Source organism: Mauremys mutica, chromosome 9, assembly GCF_020497125.1.
Source record: "Mauremys mutica isolate MM-2020 ecotype Southern chromosome 9, ASM2049712v1, whole genome shotgun sequence".
Lineage (NCBI taxonomy): Eukaryota > Metazoa > Chordata > Testudines > Geoemydidae > Mauremys > Mauremys mutica.
The window spans coordinates 22,404,443-22,424,014 of record NC_059080.1 but is presented as its reverse complement, the minus strand read 5'-3'; the positions used below and the strand labels follow the sequence as shown (position 1 = coordinate 22,424,014).

The 19,572-nt window shown below is 51.4% G+C and overlaps 1 protein-coding gene across 3 annotated transcripts in view; it reads left to right on the top strand.

Annotated features, from left to right (window-relative positions):
* Positions 1–19,572, top strand: part of LAS1L (LAS1 like ribosome biogenesis factor) — a 57,758-nt gene that overhangs the window by 16,479 nt on the left and 21,707 nt on the right. For all 3 annotated transcript variants that reach the window (XM_045031366.1, XM_045031367.1, XM_045031364.1), the window contains exons 7-8: positions 105–214; positions 18,815–18,900. In XM_045031366.1, the coding sequence (XP_044887301.1) occupies positions 105–214; positions 18,815–18,900 (196 nt within the window). The remainder of the gene's footprint in view (positions 1–104; positions 215–18,814; positions 18,901–19,572) is intronic.

Genomic DNA, 19,572 nt, shown 5'->3' with positions numbered 1-19,572 from the left:
TCTGGATTATGCATCTGCTTTTTATAGTAGTGCCTCCTGGCTCTCAGTGACTCCCATGCAACAAAATATATTTATTTCCTGATATTGTTTTCTCTCTTATGCAGGTTCTTCAGGAGCTTCAGTCCTTACGAAAGGCCCGCAAAGCATGGTGTAATTCTTCCTCAGAGGTGGAGTGGATTTTGGCTCAGATTAAAGACTTGTTGCAAGAGAGCAGGTACAGTTTATCTGGAGAGAAGCTGCATACTCCAGCAGGAACCATAATGCTGTACAGCTGTAGGGCTGTCACCTTGCACCATTTTACTGTGTACTTTGTTAGTCACAGACAGTCATAAGTTGCTGATGATAACTCACTTGTGGTCTTAGTTCTTGATTTCTGCTAAAGAACGTTTCCCCTGCCAGTGGCCTGTGTGTGCAGCTGGCCCTTGGATATGTGACCACTCTTTCTACTTCCTTGTTCTTTGTTGCTCTAACAGCAGTAGTCATTTGCTTGTGGGTGGGTGGGGATAATTGACAACTCAGTCAAGGTCACTTTCACCTATGGGGTGGTTTTGTGTATTTAACCCTTTGGAAATATGCTTGACCCGAGAAGTAGAATATACCCAGTTCTGTAAAGCACTGATGTGTAGTGCTTCATACAGGCAGCAGGCAAAATGGCAGCAGAGATGAAGAAATTGAAAGAAAATAGAGCAGTGGTTCCTTGTGTATGTTATACTTCCATCTGAGGATCACAAAGCACCTATTAATTCAGTTTCACAACAGCCTTATGAGGTGGACATGGTCTAACTTTCGCAAGACCCCTGTGGGGCAATATTAGCTCTGTTCACATCATTAAATATTTGTATAACCGTAGATCCTGGAGGGCTCGATTGGGATGGAGCCTCATTAGGCATTGTACAAAGTCGTATGAAGCCCCAGTCCCTGCCCCAAGAATCTTGCAGTCTGAGACAAGTGACACATGCGGGGCTCGGAGAGAGATATCAAATATATAATATACGTTAGAAATGCAGCTGCAAAGTTTTTGATAATTAGAAATATAAAGAATGTCAGCTGCTCCCATTTGCCCTTTAACCTGGACATCATACATTGGTTGATTTTCTTTTAGGTATCAGTTGCAGGGGGATTTTAAAGAGGGAATTGAAAGATCATTGGATGGTAGGACAGAATTATCATTGCTCCAATTGAAGGAAGTGTCATTTGTCTGGAGAATCCTATGTTGTATAGCTTTTTTTCACGTTAGGACTGTTACATAGCCCGGTATGTTTGTTCCATTAAGAGCAAGATGATACGGTAAACCATCTTGCAATATTCCTTAATGGCTGTGTCTGTGAAAACCTTGCCCCTACAAACCCTGAAATCATAAGTTAGCAGCTTGTCTAAAGCGTTGCTCTGGGTTTGGTGAGTCATCAGGTGTGTCCTCTCTCAGCTTTTGCTCTGTTCTCCACTGTTCTCTCTATGCTGTATGAGTGTACTAGGTACATTCAGCACTTGAAGTGCATTTCCAAATGCACCCAGAATGTTGTCTGGGCCTTAATTAGTTAGGCTTCTCCAAAAATATTTCACTTGACAACTTGGAGCTGTTTGTGCCTCTGAATGGCCTTTTAGAGGCTGCTGCCCTACTTACACCACCAAATATCATTACATGCTGTAGGAGAGGTGGATTTGTGTCAGCCCAATTAAAAATGTTTGGAGGTGATGAAATGCTAAGGAATCAGTGGCCTTAGGGTTGCATACTTGAGCGCTCTCAGAGCTCTGCAGCTCTGACTCTCCACCATTGGCATAGCAGAGCTGTACTAATGTTTTCCCTAAATTATTTATGTTGCAAACTCTCTCTTTGTAAGCATATCATGTGTATCTTGCTGTGAATATTTAATGTGGGTGCTTGGAAGAATTCTCTTTGGGTTTCTGGCTGAATTCAGTATCTGAGCAGTGCTTTCTCTTTGCTAGCACTTGGGCAAAATAAACGGAGTGAGTCGGATGGGATTTTATGAGGTAGCCCTTTTGATTAAATTCTCTGCTGTATACAGGTCTGGGTACCAGGCTGGAGTTCTGTAGAGCAAGAAAGCATGAAAGAGAATCCTCTTGGCGTTAATTTGCATTCAAGTGAAAGTTTTTGTGTTGCTCTTGGTTACTGTGGCTGATGGGTGTCACTACAGCCACTCCTCATACTGGAGCTGAGGGTATAAAGCAGGGGTCGGCAACCTTTCAGAAGTGGTGTGCCAAGTTCACTGTAATTTAAGGTTTCGCGTGCCAGTAATACATTTTAACGTTTGTAGAAGGTCTCTCTCCATGTCTATATTATATAAATAAACTATTGTATTTAAAGTAAATAAGGTTTTTAAAATATTTAAGATGCTTCATTTAAAATAAAATGAAAATGCAGATCTTATCCATTGCCTGGGATCCTTGTCTGCGGTTCCAGCCACCATCCCCACTTAGCCCACTGCCGGTCTGGGGTTCCATTCACTCAGCCGGTGGTGGGCTGAGCGGGGCTGGCAGGGGGCTGAGTGGCTCAGTCCGCTGCCAATCTGGGGTGCCAGCAGCACTCAGCCTGCTGCCAGTCTGGGGTTCTGGCTGCCAGCCCCTTGCCAGTTGGGGTCCCAGCTGCTGGCCCCGCTCAGTCTCCTGCCGGCCTGAGTGAGCAGGACCCTAGGCTGGTAGCAGGCTGAGGGGGGCTGGCGGCCGGGATCCCAGCTGGCAGGAGCTGGCGGACGGAACCCCAGACTGGCAGCAGGATGAGCAGGGCCAGTAGCTGGACCCCAGACCGGCAGCGGGCTGAGTGGGGATGGTGGCTGGAACCCCAGATAAGGATCCCAGGCCCTGCTCAGCCCGCTGCCGGTCTGGGGTTCCGCCGCCAGCTCTTGCCAGCCGGGATCCCGGCCGCCGGCCCCCCTCAGCCCGTTGCCAGCCTGGGGTTCTGCTCACCAGGCTGGCCGGAGGCTGATCAGGGTCGGCAGCCGGAACCTCAGACTGGCAACAGGCTGAGTGCTGCCAGCACCCCAGACGGGCAGTGGACTGAGCCACTCAGCCCGCCACTGGCTGAGTGAATGGAACCCCGGGCCGAGCGGCTCGGGCCGGCAGCGGGCCGAGCGGCTGGAGTCTAGGGGGGGCTGCTCTGCTCAGCCTGCTGCAAGCCTGGGATTCCACTGAGTGGGGCCGGCAGTCAGGATCCCGGCTGGTAACAGGGCAGCAGCCGGAACCCCAAAGCGGCGGTGAGCTGAGCCACTCAGCCAGCTGCCGCATGCCATCAAAAATCGGCTCGCGTGCCACCTTTGGCACGCGTGCTGTAGGTTGCCGACCCCTGGTATACAGTAAGCCTCTAGCAGTGGTTCTCAACCATGGGTACACGTACCCTGGGGGTATTCAGAGGTCTTTCAGGGTGTACATCAACTCATCTAGATATTTGCCTAGATTTACAACAGGCTATGAAAAAAGCACTAGCAAAGTGAGTGCAAACTAAAATTTAATGCAGCCAATGGCTTGTTTATATTGCTGTATATGCTATACAGTGAAATGTAAAGTACAATATTTATATTCCAATTGATTTATTTTATAATTATCTGGTAAAAATAGGAAAGCAAGCAATTCTTCAGTAATGGTGTGCAGTGACATTTTTGTATTTTTATGTCTGATTTTGTAAGTGAGGTGAAACGGGGGGTGGGAGGGGATGCAAGACAAATCAGACGATTGAAAAGGGTACAGTAGTCTGGAAAGGTTGAGAGCCACTGCTTTAGAGAACAGGCAGAGTGTGAATCAGGCTAGAAGTTGGAATGATATCTCTGCTACTTCACAAGATACATCTGTAGAAACTAGCACAAAACTGAAAAGTAGATTTTTTTTTTCAGCTCTTGATGTTAATTTATTTAATTGTTTTAACTTTTGATAGTCAATGTCCTTGGTTTCTGGAGAACTGGATGGCTCAAAAGACCAGGAAAGGGATATAAAGCCTTTCTGCTCCTGGTCATTGGTACCAATTGTAGTAGGAAGAGAGCCTGAGACATGAGACCTTGTGCAGGATAAGATTACGGTGAGAGGAAACCTTGTGGCCAGATGGTTAGCTATAAAAGCCATCTAACCTAGGTTTCACTTCCACCTTTCGCTGTTCAAATTTCACCTCTGGGAGCCTCCCTTGGAGTTTCAGAGCAGTGACGTGGTGCAGTGACTAGATGACAGAGAATGGGGCTTGAGCATAGCCTGTGACATGAAGGAGTTTTTATAAGGTGGGGGAAGAATCTGCCATGCCCCCACACTCCACTCCCTTAAAAATAGGTACTTGCATAATGTGTCCCTCGTAGCTTTATTAAGAAAATGTAATCAGATGCCATTACTTAGCTGTTTTTGTTGTTGCGTTATGTAATGATGACTAGGGCTTTTTCTCTAGAAAAACAAAGACTCCAAACAGTGAAAGCAGGAAGAAAGAAGGGGGAAGTGAGTCTCTGTTAATGTAACAAGGTTTATAGCTTGTGGCTTGTGTTCCAGTTCTTTGCTAGGTACTTTTATGGGGTATTCTGATTGCTGGGGTCACATGAAACTGGCTGCACTGCACTGGGATGTTACTGTTATACAAGGAAATTCTTGCTAATGGCAGCCACCTCTGGAGGATGGGATTGCAAAATACCAATTCTCCACTTGTAAAACCAACAGAGAGCTGGAGCCTGCAGTGGTGACCGTGCTAGAGAGAGATTTCGCAATCGCAATAAACTGCCTTAGACTTGTTTTCATTTTCTGATATTTTCCTCCAAACATCCAAGAAAATTTATTTCCTGTAAGTGCTGGTTTCACAATTTTGGACTTCAGTCCAACCTCCCTTTCGTTCGTGCTTGGGCACAGGTAACTTCTCTGGCCCAAGGACAGGACAACCTCTGGATGGACTTTCTAGCAAAACTTTTTGTGTGCGGGGGAGGAGAGAGGGAGGGAAGGGGGCATCCTTTGCCCCTGCCATCATATACAACTTTTTCCCCAGTTCCCCATAGTCATGGTGCCTTTCAGCTGACAGAGTATTAATTTTGTTCCCCATACGTGCCCTAGATACATAGAGAGAGGCACCAGTGGGTGACCCAGCATCCACTTGCCAGGTTCCTACATTGGCACCTATGCACCTACACACTCTAGGATCAGCATTGACATCCGCATTTTGCCTAGGGGACCGGGAGGACTCCAGGCATTTTATCTTTGTTCTCAGTCTGGGGGAGGGATGGCGGGTTCCTCTTTCCCCATAGAAGAAGGGAGCACAACCCAGGCATGGGAGAATGTGGGTGTGTCTGGCACTAGAACCTCTTCCCATGGTGTGCAAGATGAGCAGGGCTAGTCCTTAACCCTCCTTGCTCCACATTGAAGGCCTGAATAAGGAAGAAATGAGTCAGATGAATTGACTTTCTTCTTCCCTCCAGGGGAAGGAGGAGTTGAGTTGGCAGAGAGAGAAAGTCTTGGTGTGCACGTTGCTGCACATTTGCTTTGGTCACGGCAGACAGGAAACAGAGAAGACAAAGCATAGAGCAAAGCTCCCTTCCTGAACCAGCCCAGACTATCAGTTGGAAAATGGCAGGTTCCCTAGCATCCTGAGACCTGATCTTGTCATGCATAGGGCCTTGTGTAAATCATCATTGTAATTTTATTTTGTTTTTAAAAATCATCACAGTGGCAAAGTATTGAATCCCACAGAGTTTGCACAGAATGAATTTTACAAGTAAATTTGGCCAATTTCAAGGATTTTTTTTAATCAGGGTTTGGTGGCACTTTCATGCATCCCAGGCCCTCTGTGAAATTGTGATTTACACAGGGCCCTCCTACTCTTGCACCATGTGGCAGGTTTTGGCGGTTTTGTTACCTTTTTGCAATGGTTTTTGTAATTTAAGCTACCTGAAATAACAGGGATGTGCTGGTAACGTTTCCCCATAATTCTGCTCCCCACTCACTATGTAGTGCCAGGGTCGATGGGAATTACAGGCCTGGCAGCTGTACTGGGCTCGGTTAGTCCTCCCAGCATGGTGTTTGTACCTATCCTTCAGTGTCAGCTGTGACAGCTTTAGCACACCAGCCCTACCCCTTGTCAGTATTCCAGTGCTCAATTCTGTGCAGGCCTCGGAGCAGCTGCAGTGGTGCTCAACTGATCTTGTCCGTGTCTGGTACTCCGCTCCCACAGAGGAGACATGCAGGGCACAAAACAGCTAATTGAAAATAAAACAATTTAGGATGTGGATTTTTTTATCTTACAATAAAAATTTGGGGTGGGGCAGTGGATCTTTATCTTCTGAAAAACACTTCACTCAGTGGAGGGTGGTCAGTAAGCAAGCGTGTGCACACACTAAATTCTTCTTCGAGTGATTGCTCCTATGCATTCCAGTCAGGTGTGCGCGCCGTGCGTGCACGGCATCTCGGAACTTTTTTACCCTAGCAACTCCGGCGGGCCGGCTGGCGCCCCCTGGAGTGGCGCCGCTATGGCGCCTGTTATATACCCCAGCCGGCCCGTCCGCTCCTCAGTTCCTTCTTACCGCCCGTGACGGCCAGTTGGAACTGTGGAGTGCTCTCTGTCCTCCACAACCCTAGCTCTCGCTACTTTCTCGTGTATATAGTTCGTTTAGTACTTAGTGTAGATAGTTTTTCATAGTTAACCTTATCCTAAACGTAACTAATTAAGGGGGGTATCCCCTCCCTTTCCTCCCCCGGTGCGGGCTCATGCCCAAGGCACCGGGCTTTAAGCCCTGCGCGTCGTGCCAGCGGCCTATGCCAATTGGGGATCCACACGACGCCTGCCTCCGTTGCCTGGGCGAAGGACATAGAACAGATAAGTGCTCTTTCTGTTCCACCTTCAAGCCGCGAACTCGCAAGGAGCGAGATATTCGCTTGAAACAACTCCTAATGGAGGCGTCGCTCCAACCCCCGGCACCGTCCGCGCTGGCACCGCAAGCTTCCTCGGTGCAGAGCGCACCGGCGGCACCAAGCCGCTCAGGCACCGCAGCACCACAGCCTAAGCCAGCGGCTTCGAAGACCCAGCACCGCTCGCTCTCGCCGGCTGCCATCAACGCCGGAGACTTTCTCCTCGGCACGCGAGCTAATACAGCTCATAGAGGCACCGAGCCCCCGGCACCGCCGGCGCGGGCTGTCGTATCGGCAGGGAAACCGGCCAGGATGCTTCGGCCGCCCTCTCCGGACAGACGGCACGGACGGCGCTCCCGGTCCCGCCGCAGGTCCCCGTCCCGTCGATCGCGATCTCGGCACCGCTCCCCATCGCGGTACCGATCGCCGTCTCGACGTCGGTCGCAGTCTCGGTACCGCTCGTCATCGCGGTACCGATCGCACTCCCAACGTCGTACCAGGTCCCGATCGCCGTCGCGTCGGCACCGACGAGGGTCTCCGTCCCGGCACCGTTCCCGGCACCGTTCCCCACGCAGCCACTCCCGGCACCGCAGGTCCAGCTCCCGGTCGAGCTCCCGGCACCGGTCGAGCTCCCGGCACCGCGGCTCCCGTTGGTCTCGGTCACCGTCCCGGCACCGTGAGAGCCTGCACCGATCCTCGGCACCGTCCGGGCCCGATCTGCCTCGGTCGGCGGCGCACTCCATCAGCGCCTCGGCACCGCCATGGCCGTCCCGCTCTGCATCGGTCACCTCCGCAGTGGACGGCGCTGCCCACCTTCGGCCTACCCCACAAGGTCATCCTCAGGGGGCACAGCAGTGGGGCTTCTGGGTGCCGTGGGCCCAGTACGAGACTCAGGGGGTGCCATTGCCCCCGAGACCTCCTGCTTCCGAGCGCAGGGTACCAGAGGCGACGGTTAGCTGACCGCCCCCTTCTCCTGCACGTGAGCCGGACCACGAGGAGTCCATGCAGCCCGACCCAGCTGGCGAGCAGTCTGCAGATCCTTCGACAGAGGCCGCTGTCCAGGGGTTGTCTTCGTCGTCCTCACCGGACGAGGCGGTGGCCGGAGCTTCGGCCAAGGAGCCTCCGCCTATAGATCTGAAGGCCCACCAAGACCTTCTTCGCTGCGTGGTGACGGCTATGGCTCTTCCGGTGGCGGAGGTCCAGGAGGACGAGGACCCCATAACTAACGTCGTCGGGTCCGAGGCTCCCGTGAGAGTGGCGTTGCCGTTTGTGCGAACAATTCAGAAAAACGCCACCACACTTTGGCAGACGCCTGCGTCCATCCCTCCTACGGCTCGTGGGGTTGAGCGCAAATATTCCGTCCCCCCCATGGGCTATGAGTATCTATATACTCACCCAACCCCGGACTCGTTGGTTGTCCAGTCGGTCAACGACCGGGAGAGGCATGGTCAACCTGCCCCTGCGCCAAAGTTGAAAGACGCGCGGAGAATGGACCTGTTAGGCCGCAAGGTCTACTCGGCGGGCGGCCTACAGATGCGCATCGCCAACCAGATGGTCCTCCTCGCCAGGTACGTCTTTGACATCATGACGTCCCTGGCAAAGTTTACGGAGCTCCTGCCGACAGCCTCCCGCCCGGAGTTCTCGGCAATGCTGGACGAGGGCAAGAAATCATCCAGGTCCTCCATCACGGCCGCCCTCGACGCCGCGGACTCGGGGGCTCGCACCTTGGCCTCCGGCGTGACGATGCGCCGCATCTCCTGGCTCCAGTCCTCCACCCTGCCGCCAGAGGTGCAATATACATTACAGGACCTGCCTTTTGACACTCAGGGTCTCTTTTCCGAAAAGACTGATTCCCGGATCCAGACCCTGAAGGACGGTCGAGTTGCCATCCGCACCCTAGGGATGCACACTCCAGCTCCACAGCGCAGGTCCTTCCGGCAACAACCCTCCCGGTCTTTCCCTCAACAGCGGTACCGCCCGTACAACAGCAGGCGGCCGGGGCAAAATCGCCATCGTCAATCCGGCAAACAGGCGTTAGCCAGGGCCAGGCCCCTTCCAAGGCCCCGCAAGGCTCCAAGCCGGCCTTTTGATGGGACGCCCGAGGACGGCCCATCACTCTCCCTACCGAATCCTACCCCTTTATTTTACAACCGCCTGTCCCATTTCTTTTCGGCGTGGTCCCAATTAACAACGGACGACTGGGTGCTTCAAACAGTCCAGTCGGGATACCACCTTCAGTTTGTTTCGCCCCCCCCTTCCCACCCACCCTCCCTGTCCCTCTTCAGGGACCCCTCTCACGAGCAACTCCTCTTACAGGAGGTCCAGACTCTGTTGAGCGTGGGTGCCATAGAGGCAGTGCCTCAAGACAGGCGGGGCAGGGGATTCTATTCCCGTTATTTTCTCATCCCCAAGGCGAAAGGAGGGCTACGTCCTATCCTGGACCTTCGCGAGCTGAACAAATACCTGCTCAAGCCCAAGTTTCGCATGGTCACCTTGGGGACCATCATTCCCTCTATGGATCCGGGAGACTGGTTTGCCGCCCTCGACATGAAAGACGCCTACTTCCATGTCGCGATCTATCCTCCTCATCGACGTTACCTCCGTTTTGTGGTCAACAATGCCCACTACCAGTTCGCCGTGTTACCATTCGGGCTCGCTACCGCACCGAGGGTGTTTACCAAATGCATGGCAGTGGTTGCCGCAGCCCTCCGCCGTCGTCAGATACACGTCTACCCGTATCTCGACGACTGGCTGATTCGCGGACAGTCTTGACAGCTGGTAATGGACCAGATGACACAAATCCTGTCCCTCTTTCAGCGACTCGGTCTTCTCATCAACGCCGAGAAGTCCACTTTGATTCCGTCACAGCGGGTGGAGTTCATTGGAGCGGTCCTCGACTCCTTGTTAGCCCGAGCCTGCCTACCGCAATCTCGACATCAGACGATGGTCTCCATCATCCGGGACCTCGTCTCCTTCCCGACCACGACGGTGCGCTCCTGCCTCCGCCTCCTAGGCCACATGGCATCATGCACGTATGTCACTGCGTACGCGCGGCTCCACCTCCGCCTGTTCCAGTCTTGGCTCGCGTCGGTGTACCGACCACATCGAGATCCCATCGATATGGTGGTCACAGTCTCCAGGCCGACCCTCTACTCCCTCAACTGGTGGCTAGACCCGCAGGTCGTCTGTGCGGGAGTCCCGTTCCATCCGCCTCGCCCGGTCGCGCCACTCTGACCACGGATGCCTCAGCGCTCGGTTGGGGAGCTCACCTGGGCGACCTTCCACACCCAGGGGTCTGTGGTCGCCCCAGGAGCTCGCTCTCCACATCAATGGACGCGAGCTGCGAGCGATCCGTCTGGCCTGTCGCACCTTCTGCACCCACCTGCAAGGCCGCTGTGTGACAGTGTTCACGGACAATACAACAGCAATGTTCTACGTGAACAAGCAGGGCGGAGCCCGCTCCTCCCTCCTCTGCAAGGAAGCGATGCTCCTGTGGGACTTCTGCGTGACCCACTCCATTCACCTGGAAGCGTCCTTTCTTCCGGGTGTGCAGAACACGCTGGCCGACCATCTCAGCAGGTCGTTCCTCTCCCACGAGTGGTCCCTCCGACCAGACGTAGTACACACGATCTTCCAGAGGTGGGGGTTTCCCCAAGTAGACCTATTCGCGTCCAAGGAGAACAGGAAGTGCCACCTGTTTTGCTCGTTCCGGGGTCACTCGCCGGGCTCCCTGTCGGACGCCTTCCTGTATTCCTGGAAGGATCGCCTCCTCTACGCCTTCCCTCCGTTCCCGCTCGTACACCGGGTGCTACAGAAGCTTCGGAGGGACAAAGCCGCCGTCATTCTCGTAGCTCCGGCCTGGCCGAGGCAGCATTGGTACTCCCTGCTGCTCGAGCTCTCCGTTCGGGATCCCATCCCCCTTCCGTTGTGGCCGGACCTCATCACCCAGGACTTCGGCACGCTCCGCCATCCGAGCCTGCAGTCCCTCCATCTTACAGCTTGGTACCTGAGTGGTTGACCCACGCAGAGAGGGACTGTTCGGCGGCAGTGCAGCAAGTCCTGCTAGAGAGCAGAAAGCCTTCCACTCGCTCCACCTATCTGGCGAAGTGGAAGCGGTTCGCGCTCTGGTGTGACCAACGAGGCCTCAATCCCTACCATCCTGGACTACCTCTGGTACCTTAAGGAGCAAGGTCTTGCGGTCTCCTCCTTGAGGGTTCACCTGGCAGCAGTGTCCGCCTTTCGTCCATCCGTGGAAGGTCGGTCCATCTTCTCCAACCAGATGGTTTCCCGCTTCCTTAAAGGCCTGGACCGCTTGTACCCACCGGTGCGGCGTCCTGCCCCGACCTGGGATTTGAACCTCGTGCTGGCCAAGCTGATGGGTCCCCCCTTCGAGCCCTTGGCCACGTGTTCCCTGCTCTACCTCTCCTGGAAGACGGCCTTCCTCGTAGCCATTACATCAGCGAGGCGAGTCTCTGAGCTACGCGCTCTAACTGTTAGTCCTCCATACACCGTCTTCCACGCGGACAAGGTGCAGCTTCGACCTCACCCGGCCTTCCTCCCAAAGGTGGTCTCGCCCTTCCACCTGAACCAGGAGATCTTCCTCCCGGTTTTCTTTCCAAAGCCGCATGCCTCGCCTCGGGAACAACAGCTACATACCCTCGATGTCCGCAGGGCACTCGCTTTCTACATTGAGCAGACGAAGCCCTTCCGGCGTTCGCCCCAGCTGTTCGTAGCGGTTGCTGACCGCATGAAAGGCGAGCCGATATCCTCCCAACGGTTTTCCTCCTGGGTCACAGCGTGCATCCGGACCTGCTACGAGCTTGCTCGCGTGCCACCATGCCGCCTCACCGCTCACTCCACGAGAGCGCACGCCTCGTTGGCCGCCTTCCTGGCCCATGTCCCCATCCAGGACATCTGTCGAGCGGCCACCTGGTTTTCGGTCCACACCTTCGCCTCCCATTACGCGTTGGTGCAGCAGTCTCGAGACGACGCAGCCTTCGGCTCAGCGGTATTACACTCCGCCACGTCTCACTCCGACCCCACCGCCTAGGTAAGGCTTGGGAATCACCTGACTGGAATGCATAGGAGCAATCACTCGAAGAAGAAAAGACGGTTACTCACCGTAGTAACTGTTGTTCTTCGAGATGTGTTGCTCCTATCCATTCCAGACCCGCCCTCCTTCCCCACTGTCGGAGTAGCCGGCAAGAAGGAACTGAGGAGCGGACGGGCCGGCTGGGGTATATAACAGGCGCCATAGCGGCGCCACTCCAGGGGGCGCCAGCCGGCCCGCCGGAGTTGCTAGGGTAAAAAAGTTCCGAGATGCCGTGCACGCACGGTGCGCACACCTGACTGGAATGGATAGGAGCAACACATCTCGAAGAACAACAGTTACTACGGTGAGTAACTGTCTTTTCCCTTGGGTAGAGGACTGAACTCATTTAGTGAGGGCTAGGGCTGCAACTGCAGGGAGGCAGCTGTCTCTTCTAAACTCCTGCAAAAGTGACAAGAAAGCTATGCATAGCTGGCAAATCTCATGCTTGCACCAAAAGCCACTGGTGTCTCTCTCTTCTCCCTGTGCCCGCACGCACCCCCCCTCCCCCCGATTCCATAAACAAACTCCTGCTTCCCATCTTGGAGTCCACTATAGGAAAGAGGACGAGCAGTTGACTGAGATCTGGGCTATTTCATGCAGTCATGTCCTTTGAGACCCTGTTTGGGTCCACTCCCATGCCTGGAACCTACAGGGAGAGGCTCAAGAAAAGGAAGCAACAACACAGTCCTACAAAAACCTGAAATGGGCTTCTTTCTTCTGTCAGCAAGTGCCCACCAAAAGTGCTCGATGCCCATCATGATGGACCCCGGGCCTCTAGGCAGTGGATGCTGGGACCTCCCCTGGTATCTGCAGATGGTTGTGAGAGAATTTAAGCCTTTGTCCCTTACACTGTGTGGGCAAAATAGAACGGTTGAAAACAATCGCTGGACTAAACCATTGAACAAACTGAAGGGAGCATAATGCAAAATTGGATATAAAGATGGATATTGTGTTAATTTATGTATGCACAGCTATGAGGCACAACTAGAGAGGTGCTGTAAAAGTAATCTACTGAGCGCTTACCTGAAAAATCAGACCCCTTCAGTGTGTGTTGGGCTGAGCATCTACAAACTGATGCATCAAAAAGTCATTAGTTACAATTAAAAATTGTGGTGCGTGTATGCATGTCGGCCTGTAAAAATAGAAGCATCCTTCTTTTCATCCATCGGCCCTGTGGAACTGATTGACGAAATGGGAGAGGTGCCACTACCCACAGATACAGCCACATTCTCAGAAATGCTGTGCAAATGTACTGCACTAAGCAGGTGAGATAGCTGGGGAATGGTGAACTGCTGGAGGAACAAACTCTGCTGGAATCTCTTTGCTGTGACTTATAGCAAACATGTTCAAGAACTACTCCTCTTTTGGATGGGGAAACTGAGGTACAGAAAAGTGAAATTGCTTGATGGAGGCCATGTGATAAGCCAGAGGGGCAGAGCCAGGATTTGGATTCAGGATTATCTGGCTTCCAGTCCCATGCTTGGTGCATTAGACCACACTTCCTCTCATTCTATCTTTATTACTAAGTCCAGAGCTACAAACTTGTAAAGAACAGTATGGGCTGTTATATTTATAGTTAAGGGGATGCTGTACCTATTTCCAGCAGCTGGAAATGATGCTCTGACTGGAGTGACATTTCTCTTCCTCCCACAGGCTTTCTTTGAGAGTCAAGAGTGATTAAAAGCATCTCCCATAAAAGAATCCTATCTGTGTCTTTTGCCTTTTTTATTAGCAGTAGTACATTACTATATTAAAAATGAAAATAAGACCCTGTCACACTCTTGTTTCCATTGATCTTTATATAGCAACACCAATGCTGTAGCATAGCATAGGTTCCTACTTGATAATGCCAATGGATCTTGCCTCTTCTAAGAGCAAACCTACCTTCCTTAATTGGAGTTGTCTGTAAACTACAAGTGAATGGCCAATAAGCCACTGAAGCATTAAAAATAAAACCTCTGCCTCCCTACAGCTTCTCGGTCCCAGTTTGAAGTTCTGCCATGAATCTGCCAATTGCCTTTTGACCCCAAAGAGAGAGCAGAGAATGGTATTTGGATGCAAAAGCAGCAGAGAGAACAGGAGGCATGCTTTATGATGCATACCGTTGGCCTGATAAGCACTCTCTTGCTTAACTGTACAGAGGCCCCAAGGAGCCAACTGGAACTGCTCTGTGTTGTGCATGTTTCTGGCAGTGCTAGAAATACTCTGTCAGTCCAGGGAATTCTAACTAGTGCCACTGGTACTACAGAGATATCACCTCTAGGAAGCCTGTAAAGAGAGACTAGTTCTTAAAGAACTACCATAGCCCTCTTTCTTGGGAAGATGGGGCATATCAACAGTTTCCTGTGAATTTTTGCAGATACACCTCTCCCCCGATATAACGCTGTCCTCGGGAGCCAAAAAATCTTACCACATTATAGGTGAAACTGTGTTATATCGAACTTGCTTTGATCCACCAGAGTGCGCAGCCCCACCTGCCCCGAGCACTGCTTTGCCGCATTATATCCTAATTCGTGTTATATCAGGTCGTGTTATATCGGGGTAGAGGTGTATTTATGTTTAAAAAATGGGAAAGAATTTTTGCTTTCATTTTCCTAGTTAACCCTTCAAAAATGTGCTAATTCCCTGGTGGCTAGAAGGTGCAAACTGGCGATTGGTGTATTCTGCTCCAAGGACACTCTTGTGTTGGGTATTGGAAGACTCTACTGTGTCACCCTTCTTATTCAGTGCATATATGAGGAGATGTAGTGAGGAGGCATAGTCTGAAGCATTTTCAGTATGTTGGCGATGCCCAGGTTTAAATTGCTGTCTCATCTGATCTGAAGAGTGCAGCCAAATGCATTTCCTGGTGTCTGGGTGCTATCGGCCCATGGATGAGAGCAAGCTGGCTGTAGCTCAGTCACTGGGGGAAAGAAGCAGAGTAGTTGGGTGAGGTTCTCTCAGCCCTTCTGAGGGTGTACAATCAACGTTTGTGACCAAAGCCCATGACTTGGAGTCTGGTTTCACTCCCAGCTGTTTCCAGATGATCAAATAGTAGCATTGGGTGAGGTTGCTGTGTTCTCTCCCGGTTATGGATCTTGCACTATGATTAACGCTAAGATTTTGTTACCGTTATTTTTAGTAAAAGTCAAGGACAGCTCACAGGCAATAAACAAAAATTCACAGAAGCCAGGGCCTGTCTGTGACTTTTGCTGCTGCAGTTTCCCCCACCGCTGTGGTGTCTGGGAGCTGTGGGGTTTTCCTTCTGCCCAGGGCGGCTGGGAGCTGCAGGGTAACCATATTTCCCACAGAGAAAACAAGACACGCCAGCCGCTTGCCTGAGGCTTCCCCCTCTCTCCCGCGTGAGGTTGTCGCCTTCTGGCCCCTCAGGAGTCTGTCACCTGTTGCTGGAACTTTGCAGGGGGCTTCCTGTCACTTGTCACTGCTGTCGCCTGTTGCTGGAACCCTGCCAGGGCCCCACTGGCTGTCAGCTCCAGAGTCCTACAACCCCTGGGGCTGAAGCAGAGAATGTCAAGGAGGTCTCTGGAAGTCCCGGATTCCATGACCTCCGTGACATGAACGTAGCCTTAACTATGATCCGTGTCTTCTCATCTCTAGACTGAGTATTGCAATGCACTGTATTTGGGACTTGATCTTAAATGTAATGGAAAGCTGCAGCTAGTGCAGAATGTTGGTAGGCTGCTTGATAAGTACAGTTTCTTGCCCTCAGCACAATAGGGTTGTGCTCCAGGATCTGCTGAGGCTGGGTATTGACAAGTGGGTGGAATTTAAAATGGTGTGTTTAACATATGAAGCCCTAAGTGGTCTCAGACCTTCCTACCTGAGAGGCTGCCTTCTCCCTATGACACGCTACCACAGTTAGGATGAACAGGGGTGCGTGAGCTTGGTTTGTGTCTGTATGAGAGCGCTACTGGTAGTGTGCACTCTGCGAGGGTCCCCTTCTTGGCCTGTTCTCCCACACCATCTGAAGTGCCGTGCCTGGCTTGGCCATACAGCAGTGCCAGTCTGGGCGTTGACAGGGAATTAAGGTATGACCCACTTCCTACCTGATGTTTGTTCCTTGCCCTTCCCTCAGACTGAGAACCATCGAGGAGGGGAAAAGGGTCACATTGGAATGTAGGGAAGGCCTGGCACGGAGGTGATGGCACTGATCAGCTGAAAGATGGTATTGGCAGAAGTGGTAAGCTGGGCAACGAGCAATAAGATATCTGTGTGCAGCGATGGGAGTGGTCTCCTGTTTGCAGGAAAACAGAGAAGCTGCTGGGAAGGCAGGAAGGGAAGGAGACTAAAAGTGACAAGTTTACTAGGTCACTGGTTTTGGCAATCCAGGTGGCAGAGTCCAGGGCTAATGGGGTCCACTAACCTCTTCTAGTACTCCATACAACCTGAGAAAACATGTCATTTAGCATTCCTACATGACTCTGGGTCCAGTTCATTGCTATGGTTCTGTCCATATAGACCACGTGTGTGCAGTGGTGGAAAGGCAGAAAGATGTCGCTAGAGATTAAAAGCAGAATCACTTTCCAGTGCTAAAGAATCTCCTGAGGCCTCAGGGCAGGGGTGGCCAACCTGAGCCTGAGAAGAAGCCAGAATTTACCAATGTATATTGCCAGAGAGCCACAGTAATACATCAGCAGCCCCACATCAGCGTCCCCCTGCTCCCAGCGCCTCCCGCCCACCAGCAGCCCTGCTGATCAGCGCCTCCCCCTTGCTCCTTCAGCTGTTTCATGGTGTGCAGGAGGCTCTGGGGAGGGTGGGAGGGGGAGGAGCGAGGGCACTGCAGGCTCAGGGGAGGGGGCAGGAAGGGGTGGAATGGGGGCAGGGCCTGTGGCAGAACCAGGGGTTGAGCAGTGAACATCCCCCAGCACATTGGAAAGTTGGCACCTGTAGCTCCAGCCCCGAAGTTGGTGCCTATACAAGAAGTGTGGCTCCAGAGCCACAGGTTGGCCACCTCTGCCTCAGGGGATCGATCCAGTCGCCTCCCTGAGTCAACTGTGGTTGTCATCCCTGTTTGCATAATCACAAGTTTGAGGCTGCATCTCCATGGATGTGACCTTAAATAGTCAGTGAGGAACAGTCATTGTACCTAGGAATATAGTAATTATCCTAGAACAGATTCCAGAAAAGAGAGGGATCTAAATCTGAACCTATTCTGTAAGCAAGTCACAGTCTGCTGCTGGCCTTTCTAGCAGCTGGGGTCTCGCTGAATCACTTAGTTGCTGCAATTTGGTGTAGTGTTTGTGTATGTTTTACCTGCACCCAAAGGCCTTTGAATTCAGCTCATGTCTATAGAATCTTAGGTCTATTTAACTTGCCTTGATGTTCAGATTTGGGTTTGGGGATCTCCCTCCCCCCCCCACACTGGACAATAAAAGCCTCAGACATCCTGTAACAAAGCATGTCTTGTTTAACTCTGGTTCTGCCTCTGTAAACCCAAAGAAAATAGAAACAGAGATGCCATTTCCTCTCACTTGAGCATTCTGCATTTGAAAATGGCTGGTTTGATATTTGCGCTGTTATTTTTAATGCTGTCCTTTGTGTATTACCAAACATTGGACTAAGCCGAAGCCCTTATTCAAATAATGAGTGGCTGTAGGAATTTAAACCTGGACCTACTGCTGCTTCTCACTACCAACCTCCAGCTCAACCTATCTGAACCAGAGAGTTTAAATAAGTTTCCTCTGTCTCCCACTTCCATTGCACCAAGCCCTTGTACTAGCAATTGCACGCCATCTTGGGCTGTGAGCTTCAGCTCTCCCATGCTAACCATGGCTGCTGTTAGGATGGGAGACCTCAAAGTACATCCCAGGTACTGCAGAAAATGGCATTGGCAATTCAGTAGGGGGTGCCCTTCTTCTGACATTTGAACTGGTATCTTTAACATAGTGATGGGGATGCTTTTCTGCCAGAGGTTCAGAGATGTCATCTTTCAGATGGGACTTAACAGTCCTGACTGCTTGTGGTCATTATAGATCCTGGTTGTTAGACCTCTACCACGCATATCGAAAAGAATCATTTTAATGAAAAACATAGTGCTGAATCCCCTGCACTGCTTTTGAAATCTCAGTGCCTTGGGATTTTCCCCCATTACCAGAGTACAAGTATTAACCATAGTGTCCTGGTCACATTCTGGTTTGGAGGATTGTATTTCCCTTCCAGTTTTAGTGGGTATTTTAACTCCTAGACTACAGTTCGTATAGTGTTTTGGGGCCCTATTAATAGGCTTGGCAGAACTCAATTTTTATTTTTACCAATTTTTAATTGAAGTTTCTGCTGGGTGTCAGCGGCCTGGCTAATCCCCCAACCATGGGAGAGGCCATGCCACTACTGAATATCTCCTGCTGGAGTACTCCTCACAGTCGGGGCTGGGGATCTCTGCTCTGTCCCTCCAGGACTGCTGCCATCTTCTCACACCTTGTGCCTCCAGGGATTGTGTGTCTCAGGGAGCCCTCTGCAGTTCCACTGTCATGGGACTTGAGTGAGTGGGTCTTGGTAGAGCAGAGCAGAGACCCCCGCACTCCCAACTGGTGTGTGAGAAAGTAGATCTGTGATGGCAGGGCTGCACAGGGCTCTCTGTGCTGCCACAGGGCTGGTGACACCCAATCCCTGCAGGTGCAAGGGGGATGGAGGCTGCATTTATGCTGCTTGTTTATCAATTGGGTTTTTTTGTTTTGTTTTGGTGTTTATTTGAGGGTGTCAGCTGAAGTTGACATTTAATGACCTTAGTTGGTTAAAGTTAAATCCTGCCAAACCTGCCTATTAAGGAGCTGCCACGTCCCACCACATTTCAGCAGCAGGTGAAATGAAGCCCATGTGTATAGCAGGTGAAGTGTTTTGGGGGTCAGGACAAGAGATGCTTTGGAAATGCAAGGTACGGGTGGGACTAATGGAGATTTCTATTTGTTCTAGGGAGGTGGTGGCTGAAGCTCTGCTAGATGATGGCTCTCTCATTCCAACTGTGGAACAGCTGGAGACTTTAAATATCAAGTGTGAAGGTTAGTGTCTCAGACTTTGTGAAATCCCTTAAATGAACACATCAGGGTAAGACAGTGAGTTAGGCTTAATATGTTTTCTCATTATGATGAAAAACTAAGTTTGCATTAGTTCAATTTGTCTTGAAACATGCTGTGTACTTGCGCCAGGCCTACTCTCCTGCCCCTTCTGTCTACTCCACATTTTTGTAAATCCTACCCCATCTTTTTGGAGGCCCTTTTATTTTCATGTCTGCCTTCTGCTTCTGTACCCACTCCTACACGCATGAAGGCAGAATTTCCATGTCAATGTTGCAGTTAAGTGGTTGCAAGCGGAGGCTTCCTTCTAAGTCTGATTGTGACTGTATGCCTCTCTTGCTGTATCTACAGTAGCTATGGTTTTCATGGAGACCACAGGAATTTCCATTTGGAACTGGTCAAAAATAATTTTCTTACCCTTGTATGACTGCCTCTAGCTGTGACTCACTTCTGTGTTGCTGCTCACAGGCTGGGTGAGACTGCACTGATAGACATGAACATTGGCCCCTTTAAAATGCCAGTCTAAAGAGTGTTGGGCACCCAAGCCCTATTTTCATTGGAAATCGGGTGACTAACTCCATTGGGACCAATTGAGAATCCCCAGCTAAGATTCCCAGGGGGTTATTTTCACGTTTCTGTAATTATATCAACAGTAGT